The sequence below is a fragment of the Macadamia integrifolia genome, chromosome 4 (genome assembly GCF_013358625.1).
Source record: "Macadamia integrifolia cultivar HAES 741 chromosome 4, SCU_Mint_v3, whole genome shotgun sequence".
NCBI classification, from domain to species: domain Eukaryota; kingdom Viridiplantae; phylum Streptophyta; class Magnoliopsida; order Proteales; family Proteaceae; genus Macadamia; species Macadamia integrifolia.
The window spans coordinates 34,087,867-34,100,078 of record NC_056560.1 but is presented as its reverse complement, the minus strand read 5'-3'; the positions used below and the strand labels follow the sequence as shown (position 1 = coordinate 34,100,078).

The following is a 12,212-nucleotide window of genomic DNA, read 5'->3' as shown; positions in this document are numbered from 1 at the left end:
TTTTTGGTGGGGGTGTTTAAAAAAGGAGGAGGGGAAGGAAGTAGAAAACCCTAAAAAGTGTGATGTTTCCCATGACCTCACGTCCGTACATAGTTGGGTGTGAAAAGACTCAACTACCCCACTGAATGGGTTTTTACATGCCTAGCTATAGAAGGTGCATTGGCCATGATTGATCCTAATAGCCATGGTTTTAAGTATTTCCGATACTGATACGATACCCTCCGATACGTATCTTAAATTTAGCCGATCAATACAATACATATCGATACGATACATGAAATTTTTAAAATCCTTTCGTATCGATATATATCCTACAATACATACCGATATGCATCAATATACCACCAATACACATCGATACGATATGATATGTCTTGATACGACTATGAAAATTATAAAATTGAGGTAAAATGTACGTTTCGATATGTATTGGTACGTATCGGTGAGTATCAGTATGTATTGATTGGTACGTATCGGTATATATTGGCACATATCGGTGAGTATCGATATATATCGGTATGTATCGGTGAGTGTCGGTATGTACCGATATAGTGTGCTATGGTCATATAATGGCCAAGATGGGTAATTTTTCAGAAAAACATGATTTTTTGAAGGGTTTTTGTTCCAAAGTTGCTGTCAGCCATATTTCTCTCTAACTAAAGTGGAAATCAAGGTTGGAAACAAAGATTTTACATTTATGGGACAACTACAAACCTTGAATTCTTAGTACGATACCCTCAATTTAGTGTTTATGCATAATACATATTATCAATAGCTTTTTTAAACAAATTCTTTATACAAAAGTGTTTAAAAAAATGTTTCCTATCCATTTATGTGTGTATCTTTAGCGTATCTTAGTGTATCTCCGATACGATACGATACTCTCCGATACGTATCTTAATTTTGACCGACCGATACGGCGACCGATACCGATACTTTAATCCTTGCCCTTACTTAATAGTCGAGCTTTTCGGACTTGGAGGCAACGCACATGGTATCAGAGCAGGGAGGTCGAGTGTCTGACTCCTTGGAAGTGCAACAGGGTATCCCGACACTTCTTCCCCCTTGTTTCTATGTGAAGTGTTTCTACCTGAGTGCCTGGCATGTGCAAGGACCATGTGTATACAGCCTGCACATTGGGGTGTTGATGTATACATTTATGTGGCCTTACTTAACAGTTCAAGTTAATAGGCTAAGTGGTAATGCAAATTAGTCAAGTTGGTAGGGTCTTTAAGGTTGTGGGTACATTTTCATGCCATTGAGTGCACTGTGTTGAATCGATGTCCTTTTGATCTTTTTGTTCCAATAAATGGTACGACTATTAACTGTTTGCTTAGTTTAAGTCTTGCTTATGGAATATCACCTTTCTGTCTATGGGGTGCCAGTCTGCCAGACTTCATTATGATTGCTTGCTGAAAATATTATTTATCAATGTCCAACACTATGATAGGAGTTCTACTAAGAGTCTAATACTTATTTCTCCTCAGGTTGCATTGTTACTTTTTGATTAGTACTAGGCTTGTACACCTTAGTAGGAGTTCTACTAAGAGTCTACTGCTTACTGTTCTTTTTGTTATAAATAAAGGTAGTAGTCCACAAAAGAGATCAGTCTGAGTCTATTGTGGTTCAGTAATTCTACAGTTTTCTGCACAAAGGCCTACAACATGGTTTCACATGCTTTTTAACTTTGCAGGAGGAATTACGTCCATTCTTCTCATTGCCAAAGGTTATGGATGGACTTTTTGGCCTTGCGAAGATGCTGTTTGACATTGATATAGAACCAGCTGATGGCCTAGCTCCAGTAATGTTTTCTACAACTGTTTCATAATTTCATTGTTTCTTTTTTGGCCTTATCATCAAGTTCCTCACCTTTTAATAGTTAGAATATGTGAATGAGGGAAGAACAATGAGATGAGAGATGAAGAAGAAGATGGAGAAGTAGGAGAGGGAGAAGGAGAGAAATCGATGGTATGGGAGAATAGTGTGTTGTGAGTAAAATCTCACTAACACCTATAAATTACTTCACTAACATGTTTACAAGTAATTACACATACCTCCCTAACGAGGGAAAAAGGGAAAAAGGAAAAACATAACATGACAAATTACTAAACTACCCTTAGAGCAACATAACTAATATCTCTAACATTAATATGGTATGTTCTGAAATTCTCCAGGTATGGAACAATGATGTCAGATTTTATCGCGTCAAAGATTCTTCAGGCAATCCAATTGCATTCTTCTATTTTGATCCGTATTCTCGACCTAATGAAAAACACAACCGTGCCTGGATGGAAGAGGTTGTTGGTCGAAGTTGTGCACTTTCACATGATGGCACCTCTGCTAGGCTGCCTATTGCCCTCATGGTTTGCAATCAAACTCCTCCAGTTGGAGACAAGCCCAGTCTCATGACCTTCCATGAGGTATGATTTTGTTTCTTAGCTGGTAATACTTGTGTGGCTTATATAGTCTTGAAAAACCTAATGGCCCTGGTATCTCTCGCAATACATGCTTTATTCAAATCATTCTGTAGTTAGAGCTATTTCTTTGAAAAAAAAAAAGAAAGAGCAAACCAGTGCACGAGGCTCCTGCTACTGCAGGGTCTGGGAGGGGCAAATAGATGGGGTTATTTATTTGTTATGCAAAAATTCTTTTGAATGAAATTCAATGAAATGCCAGATTCTCCATTATCATAATGAGCCATCTGTAACCCCTCTTAATTTGGAGTCAGAGGTTTCTAGGATTAGATTATATGTTTTAGGAAACTGAATGCTTTTGTCTAACATGACTCCAACCTTATAGAGAAGACCTGTAAATGCATCACTACTGTTGCATATTGAATGCAATTGTAATTTTTATGCCACAATGTTCAGGTTAAGACTGTCTTCCATGAATTTGGTCATGCACTTCAACATATGCTCACCAAGCAAGATGAGGGACTAGTTTCTGGTTGTCATGGGATAGAAAGTGATGCTACTGAATTTCCTTCTCAGTTTATGGAAAATTGGTGTTATCAAAGGTAATGTTGTCTAAAAGAAAACCATCTTCTTCGCTAGATTTCCTTGAAATATGTGAGGATCTATCTTCAGACTCCCCATGTTGGACAAATTTATGAATGTAAAAAGTTGATACATGTTGGTGTCCTCATTTTTATTTTTAGAGCATGATTTAGCATTTATCTTTGAATATAATCTCCTGGCACAACTTATTTCTAGTAGTCTATAACTTTGAGAGATTGTATTTGATATGATGTTTTGAATCCCAACTATGGAGGATTAAATGAGAAAGTTCCTTAGTAAGCATACAATTCCCAGCTCTTCAGTTTGATGAGTGTTCTCTACCACTTTAGGTTTAGGAGAATCATAAAGTTCTGTATCAGAAACTTCTCTCTGTGTCCAAATGGTTTGGGCCTTCCAAAATTCTGATGACAGTTTTTAATACTTCCATGTGAAGTCATTCAGCCGCTACCTTAATATTTTGATCGTGTTCCATGATGGTAGCTGGTTGTCCATTTTTTTCAATAACCTATATTTTTGTGTGCTACAATCGATAGATTTTGAATTAATATTGAGTTGCTTCCTGATCTTGCTGATTAGTTGTAGCTTAGTTCATTTAAGTGTTTCACACTGACTAGTTATCTTCTTCTTCTTTTTTCCCCCTTCACGCGTATGTTTTAGGTATACTTTGGAAAGCATTGCCAAACACTATGAAACTGGAGAGAGTCTCCGGGATGAAGTATATTTGAATCTCCTTGCAACTAGGACTTTCTGTGCCGGTTCACTTTGCCTTCGTCAGGTTGGTGTATGGATGTACATGATGTATGATATTCCCAGGTTGACACTGAGAGGGGGGTGAATCAGTGGTTTCAAAAATTTCCTTAATTGCAACCCAACAATAACTTCCAATTTTCAAGTTCTAGATTGGCCGGGGCAATCCCGTAATTACCAATCACGCAAACAACGACACGTCCACCTCACACCACAATGTGGCTGAGTCTACCAGATAGTGTCCCACCACTCTGTACAACACGCACTTCAAATATATGTAGAAAAATAAATGCGAGACAATAACACCAGATATACGTGGTTCAGCTAGAGTGCCTACTCCACGGAGGAATACCCATATAGGGTTTCGTATTTCCCCAACACTCAACTTTTTAACCGCTACAACGGTCCAGGAACTTATCCCTGCTTCAATCTGAGATGCAACTCAGACAAGGGCAACAATCCCACACCCTAGACAAGCCCCAACTTGCTAGGTTCACAATTTTAAATCAATAAAATAAAATCCCAACCCAATACACCATTGATCTAGAGTTTCTCAACAATAAACACTCTAGAATATAAAAATAGGGATTTCAGATACGGGTTACCTCAGCCTGTGTAAACCCTGTTGATGATTGCTTGCTTGACATATAGAAGAACATGCTCAAACCATCAACATCTCAACCTTTTGAATCTCTCTCTCAAGGTTGCTTCTCTTCCTCTCTCTCTCTCTTTCTCGGTTTTGCTACTAATAGAGAAAATTACCCGATTCTAAAACCAAAAAAAAAAGGTCCTTTTATATTGTTTGTAAACTTGAGCAGCACCCATTCACGCAGAGGATCAGTCCTATTTGGATCCAGTTACTGTTTTTCAATTAGAACTCTAAGAATAACTGTCCATGCTTTGAGAAAACGAAGTCCCTTTTATTTGGCATTAAAATATTCTTCAAACTCCAATGGGATCGTAGCAACTCAGCAAACAACTCCTTCTCTACTTCAACTTCTTGACTTTTACCAAAGCTCGGACTGATCTTTAACTTGTTGTCCATGTGCGCAAGGGAGAAATTGATTTGAAAACCGAACATCTGTCCTTGTATATATTCTGTTACGTGTACAAGAAGAAGTCCCACCTGTAATCAAATTTTGACATTATCTTCCCTTTTTCTCTAGGGAGTAGCCGAACTATAGGCTCCACACAAGAATCCCATCTAATCTAGAATTCTGAAATCCTTTGTTCTCTAGAATTTCATATAAGACTTGGACTGTAGTGCATGTTGACATCATCACCATGTAATGGCTACATTCATCTAATTAAATTGTCTACCGGTTCCACTTTGAAATTGGACTGTAGTGCATGTTGACATCATCACCATGTAATGGCTACATTGATCTAATTAAATTGAACTCTACCGGTTCCACTTTGAAATTAAACCAATCGAACCACATCAACTCTCTTCAATTAACCATTGAACCGTTGAACCAGTAGTTCTAAAATAGTTGCCAACCCGGTTCCACTTTGAAATTAAACCAATCGAACCACATCAACTCTCTTCAATTAACCATTGAACCGTTGAACTAATAGTTCTAAAATAGTTGCCAACAATGACAATCTTCAATCCAATTTCCAATTTCCCAACAATGTATACTCTCTTCTTTTGTTTGTTGTTTTGCCATTCAATATAGGCAATTCAATTTTTGGTTAACTTATGCATTTTCATGTGGTGTTAAGCTTTTCTAGATTAAATGTTATGTTATATCTGTCTTTGACCTAAGTACTATTGATCTTGCTCTACTTATTCTTCAGGTACGATTTGCAACTTTGGATTTGGAGTTGCATACAAAGTACGTTCCTGGTGGTTCAGAATCCATTTATGACATTGATCAAAGAGTGGGTAAAAGAACACAAGTGATTCCATTGCTGCTCGAGGACAGGTTCCTTTGTAGTTTCACCCATATTTTTTCAGGTTTGCAATTTTGGAATTCCCTATTAATGTTTGTAGTGCTTTTTCTGTTTGGATTTATTCACTAATTTTCCTTCTGTGCACATAAGGTGAAAGTGCAGCTGAATACTATGGTTACAAGGTAGCTTTTGTTGCTCTTCTAATTGGTTTCATATTATCTTTTGAAGTTTATACTTTGTGATTGCTTATCAGCCTTATCTATGTCTTTTAAAAGCTTATGTTTTTTTATGTTATTGACGATTAAGTGTTGGAATAAATGTAATCATAACAAAAAATCTTTAGTAATCATGACTTTGGCTATGAGATGCTTGGTGCATCTTCTTGAGCATTATACACATTATACTGGATGTTGTATGCTGGTAGCATGTTAGTTTTCACATACTCTCTTTTTACGAGGAAATTACAATCCACAGTCTCTTGTTGGCCACTTGGCCCCCCGCTATCCGTAGGATAGGATTTTCCCTTCCTACTTAACTACCTTTATCACCCTTCATCGCCAACTGAGCACAGTCTGATGAACCTGGAGATACACCCCTTCAAGGAGTGGTTTTGAAAGATATGGAAGAGACATCAATATGTTGTTGTCTTACCTAAACAGTGACAATTACCTTTGACACTGCTAATATGCATATATAATTACAAAAGGTCCCCCTCAAGAGTTTGAAAGAAAGAAGATACAGAAAACTATCATAAAGATGTGAATTTACTAAATAGAATTTATATCAATTCTTTCTTCTTTTCTTATAAAAAATAAGAAAAAGGATTTAGTGATCCAGTTTTTCCCGAACAATTGGAGCCATCTTCTTTGGCCTTGCACAGTTCGTTGTCCTCATCATTGCCCAAAAGTCTTAGGTTCCTTGCATTGGATTCCTGTGGGATGTGAGGTGGTTTGCCAGATCCCAGTGGTAGTATTTTTGGCCAATGGGCAGAGGCCTTTAAATTTAATTTTCATGTTCTTGTGAGTTAGAAAGGTGGTGTCAAAACTCAACCAGTTTGATATTACTTCCAGTTCCTTTTGCTGTCAGTTATGTGGCCTTATCTTGCTTGGGACCCGGATATCTGCTTGACCAGCTGGACAGGTTTGTACTTGGGACCACATGATCTAACATTTTTAACAAACTTTTGTGTTAAGTTTGTTTCGAATTCTTGACCCGTTTTGAAGATTGACCCGATCCGACATACTTTGGTGGCGACCCGAATGGGAGATTTTTCTGAGATCTGTGATGGAAGCAGATCGGCCCAAGCCCGGAGCCCATCACTGATCTCGTATGGGGGTGCGGGGGCGTAGCCCCCGCGGTATGGTTCGACCGGATCGACCGTGACCCGATGGGTCGAACCACTATTTGGAGTATATATATATATAATGTACTGTTGCTTGTTGAGAGTCATTGTATTCTAGGGTTTTCACGAAGCTAGGGTTTCAGGGCGAGTTCTTCCTCGCCGCTGCTAGGGTGTAATCCTTCTTCTGCATAGTGAATCATCTTCTTCTTCGCCCGAGGACGTAGCACACCACCCTGGTGTGTGAACCTCGTTAAATCTCTGTGTCGTACGGATCTATTGTCTTTCTTTATTCTTGTTTCTTGGTGTTTGATCCAACATTTTGAACTCTCAAATAGAGTGGAATTCTATATATTGTCAAATTTTCATTAGGCACCATGTTTTAATTTATTTGGCGTTGATGGAGGAGCTGTCTAGACCCCTGCTTTCCAACTGAAAGAAAAATATTTTCTGATTAGCATAAGTTGTGATTTCCATTTTCCTTCTAAATTTAGTTTTTTAATGCTGCAGTGGGCAGAGGTGCTAGCAGCTGATGCTTTCTCAGCATTTGAGGAGGTTGGATTGGATAACAACGAGGTGTGGCTTCAAAACTGATTTGAGGAATATTTTGTGTCTCACTCTGATGATTTCTCATTCAATCCAATGGAGCTCCTTGTGTCAGACTGCCTTAGTTTTCCATCTTTATTAGCTCCCATTAACCCCTCCCCCCACCCCACCCCACCCCCCCCCCCAAAAAAAAAAAATCCCAGTTCACTTGCTTTATTGATGACAACTAAGAGTCAAGGCTCTTTTTGGAAAGATATGGAAGAAACATCACACTGGTAGTGGGGAGCTCTTGGGCCACAGAAGAATGAAGAATTCAAAACCTCTTCTCATTGAAATCTTCTGCCTCTGGTGCAGCAAGATTGCGTCTGTTGAAAATCAAGGTGCAATAGACTCTGATTCAATGAGATACACATTAAACACTTGTTTACTGCTGAAGTTCCCCTCATTCAATGGCATTCACTTAATATGCCTACTCTCCTTAGTCCTCCCCTCTATATCTGAAAAACCAATAATCTATGGAGCAAGGCGACAGCATCACCTTTAATAGCCTGCTCTTCTGTATCTGAAACTACTCGCATGAGCTGTTCTAGGCTTCTGATAAGCTTTGTGATGCTAGATGGAGTTTACTTTGTATCGAACGGCCATCACACATTAAATTTGGTATGGTCCTGGGTGTAGTAACCCAAAGGCCTGTTGATTAGAGTAATGCATTAGGCAGATAAGGGGTCAAACAAATATAATGATGCAAAAATACCCTGCATTGTTGTTAACTTACTAGGCAGGTTCTGATTATTACTCTTTGGAAAAGGTTTCTCTTAAGCTTCTATGAAGTGAATTTAATCAATTGAAAATGAGAAGAATTTAACTGTTTGACAGCCAAAGTGGAAGTCATTTCAATGAAGATGGAATTTGTCCTCAAGGCAGCAAGTCATGCAATTTTAACTTACTAGCTTTTCTGCTCACATTCTGTGACAAAGAAGGGCAACCTATGGCCAATGTTGGATGGATTATTCTGCATTCTGTACAGCTTTATAGTCCTCATAGACAACTCATCAAGTTGAGGATAGTGGAGAGGATTTCATTAGTTATCCAGTGGTTCTATTACCTTCAAAATTATCTACTTTCATTTATCAGTATACAAATAGGAAATTTGTTTCAATAAACATACGCAACCATAAGTCCAGATCCTATCCATCATTACAAGACATGTAACGTGCTTAAGTGCATTATGGTAAGTTTTTTTTTTTTTTTTTTGAGGCTGTCCCACGGTGTTAAAAAAAATTAAATAAAAAGGTGGGTGTAGTTTGGTGTTTCCAAGGCTTTTGGGTGCTTGAAAATCGCAATGGTCTTATTAAAATTACTGAAAATTTGTTTGTTCTTGCAACAGGCTCTCAAGGAAACTGGTCATAGGTTCCGAGATACCATTCTTGCCCTTGGAGGTGGAAAATCAGCACTTGAGGTTATGCATTTGTTCTGTCCGAATGTCAGCTATTTGCTAGAGGCAATGCTTTGTGATTGCCCAGACATTAAAGTTTGTGGCTTGAGCATAGTGTTGTCAGCTTGTTACTTTAGCTTTTTTGCATTTCATTTGTTTCGTTGCTTTCCATCCTTAACTTTTCTGGTTTTATGTCACCTCCAGGTTTTTGTGGAATTCCGAGGGCATGAACCTGAAGTAGGAGCACTTCTCAGGCACAATGGCCTCCCAGCAGCTATAGCTTGAGTTCACTGTTATTCAGATTTGTTGGGAGACATTCCCATGTTGCAGGGGAGCTTCTTGTCTCCCCCAAAGTAAGTAAGCTCTGTTGTAGGCCTGTAGCCATCACCAGTCTTAGATTTTCTTGCAAAAAAAATACGATAAATTTGTTTGCTCGATGCACTTTATGATCTGAAGTTAGACATATGGTTAAATGCAGACAATTGTGGACAGTTTTTTTAAGGTATATATAGATGTGGTATGCATACTTCTATGGCGAAATGTAACGTAATGGTAACATAAATTAGATTAAGCAATTCAAGTAGGAACAATTAGGTAACATTTGGTATGCATTCATGGAATGCCATTATTAACCTAGAATGTATACAAAACACAGCCTTAATCAATTATCTAGTTAGTCTAGGAGATTGGAGTGAAGGGTAGTTAGTACCTTAGCTCTGGGTTAAGGGGGTCCCAAAATCCTGTTATATACTTATATGTGCTACGGTAAGAGAAGGACTAGGACTCAAAACGCTATTTTATCTGCAAAGCTGAAGGGTTTATGTATAGCAAGTCTTGCAAATCTCAGCTTGAGAAAATGATCACTGTCTATTTATCTTTATTTATTTGGATAAATAGTTGTAAATTAGCTTCAAAAATTGTATGTCATTGCTGGCAGCATGGTTCAAAAATCAGAATCAGATCGGCTTAATTGGCTGATTCAGATCGAAGCCGGCTGTGACCAATCTTGATTCTGGATGTTCTGGAGCAGTTGATTTTAAGGGCCCGTTTGGTATCATTTCTGTTCCAGAAACGCCGTTTCGTGTCAAAAACGAAAATTTCAGTTTCTGTGTCAAAACGCTATTTTTAAACGAAAAAATGGAGTTTCAAAATTTCAGATTTTTATCGAGATTTTTTTTTTTTTTTTTTTTTTTTTTAAATGGAACGAAACTGGGAAAACAGAACTCCATTTTGGAGTTCCGTCCAATCTCGTTTTTTCAGTTTTTTTTTTTTCACTTTTTGTTCTAAAAAAACAAAAACGGATCATAAGTGCACCACACAGAAGATTCCGTTTTTTCGTTCTAATAGAACGAAAAAACTCCAAAAACGTTTTTTTAGAACGATACCGAACGGAGCCTAAGGTTTTTGGGTTCAGAATCACTAGTTTCAGATTTGAGGGACTGATTCTAAGCGGTTTGTGGATTGATTTTGGCTGATTACAATCTGATTCAACTCCCGATTCCAGGTATAAAATCCTTAGCTGGGAGTCTTGCCTTAAAAGCTCCGTTTCATTAGATTTTAAACCTTTTGTGGGGAGACACTTTCCTTGTCAGTACGATTTAATCGATGTGATCCTTGAGGGCACGGGCAATCACCCTGCACTGGGTAATGTTCTTAATCTAATTACCTGTATACTCTATAGGAAGGGGTTATAATAAAATAACACGAAGACACATTATCTGGTTCTGGCCTTTTCCATTCTATCCAGTCATGTTTAAAAAGTTGGAATCATATCGGTTGAATCGGCTAATTTGGGTTAGAATTAATCGTGACCAATCCCAATTCCATATAATCCGCAGCGGATCACTGGATTTCAGATATGAGGGCCGATTCTAAAGGTTGAAGGATCGATTCTGGCAAATCAAAATTGGCAGGACTGGTTCGATCTTGATATATAATCTGACCGCCATGGGCCACTGAGGTCGAGTTGTGTCTTGTTCTAAAGTTCAAGGCTAAAAGGTGGTAGCGCTTAAGCGTTGCTACCTTTTGGACACTACAGTGAATCTCAACTGTAAGTTTTAATGAATTTGAGACATCCATTAATTTTACCGATAACAGGTTGCCTTGATATGTTCTATTATTCGAGTTGTTTGACCGTCCATCTTCGCCTTGGATGGTTGAGTCGCAGAGAAGGAAACCATCACAGCCCAACTGTCGATGTTCCTTCTGGGCTCTCTACAACGATTCCTCCACCCGTGGAGGCAGAGACTCACAACTGAAGCCAGCCTCAGTTGAGATAGATTTCCCTCCCCTCCCTTTTCAGGCATTGTTAGGAGGACTTGCAGTCGGTGTCATCGCTCTTGTGCTTTATCAGTTCACCACCACTATAAATGCTCAATCATCACACTCTCTGATAACCTCTCATTTTGTATCATATCTGCCCCCTGCTTTTTTTCTGACCGAAATTACACAAGTTTCTTAATATGTTCGTCATTGTTCATGTTCCAACTTCCAAACATTAAAGTTATAAGCCCAAGCAACATTAGATCTGAAACCTAAAAACCAAATAAAATTTTGAAAAACCTCAATGGTCTTTTGGTGGTTTGGAGGTCCATCCTATTTGGTAGCGGATTTCTTTCCCTAAATATGTTGTTCTTTGGATGTCTCGAAAGCTAAAAAACCACCTCTGAACGGAGCAATTTATTTTTGCAGAACCTGCGATGTGCGATCTTCATGGCGCTTGACCACCATCTCCAGTTTCGATTGATTCGTTTGACACATCTTCACTCTGTCATTCTTTTAATTTTCACTTCGCTAAGAGAGCTCTGTTAGCGTCTCCCCCTTCAACCTTGATATCCCCATCCTTGTCCCCTCCGGACTCCGCACCCATGCAGCTCACAAGTGACCAGAGTTGATATAAGAAAAACGAAGAAGAATTAAGGGGCGGTGTTTGCAACAGTGGCTAGGGGGTCGGGGCGTGGGCTGGTACTTGCTGTGATAATGAAAATCGAAGAAGAAGAAGAAGAAGAAAAAGGGAAGAGGCGCCTCACATTCGGTAAACGGTAAATACATATGAAGTAATCGGCTAGGTTAATGGAAAGCTTTAGATCAATAGATAATGTAGCATCTACATCTTCCGAACGTCCTACCAAAAAAATATATCTTCCGAAAGCTTAAGCGCCACTACCACTCACCCAAAATTTAAATATTATAAAATGTTTTAATTATAGACATTAGATCCAACAAAAGAGAC

At 38.6% G+C, this 12,212-nt stretch overlaps 1 protein-coding gene across 2 annotated transcripts in view; it reads left to right on the top strand.

Annotated features, from left to right (window-relative positions):
- Window positions 1–9,485, top strand: part of LOC122076092 (organellar oligopeptidase A, chloroplastic/mitochondrial-like) — a 16,342-nt gene extending 6,857 nt beyond the window's left edge. Inside the window, exons 9-17 of one of the 2 annotated variants that reach the window (XM_042641384.1) lie at window positions 1,694–1,801; window positions 2,175–2,420; window positions 2,871–3,016; window positions 3,675–3,792; window positions 5,565–5,724; window positions 5,811–5,842; window positions 7,510–7,575; window positions 8,933–9,004; window positions 9,185–9,485. In XM_042641384.1, the coding sequence (XP_042497318.1) occupies window positions 1,694–1,801; window positions 2,175–2,420; window positions 2,871–3,016; window positions 3,675–3,792; window positions 5,565–5,724; window positions 5,811–5,842; window positions 7,510–7,575; window positions 8,933–9,004; window positions 9,185–9,265 (1,029 nt within the window). In that variant the 3' untranslated portion in view covers window positions 9,266–9,485. Of the gene's footprint in view, window positions 1–1,693; window positions 1,802–2,174; window positions 2,421–2,870; window positions 3,017–3,674; window positions 3,793–5,564; window positions 5,725–5,810; window positions 5,843–7,509; window positions 7,576–8,932; window positions 9,005–9,184 lie in introns of those variants that run through there. The other variant, XR_006139426.1, reaches the window with a different exon arrangement.
- The last annotated feature ends 2,727 nt before the right edge of the window (window positions 9,486–12,212 follow it).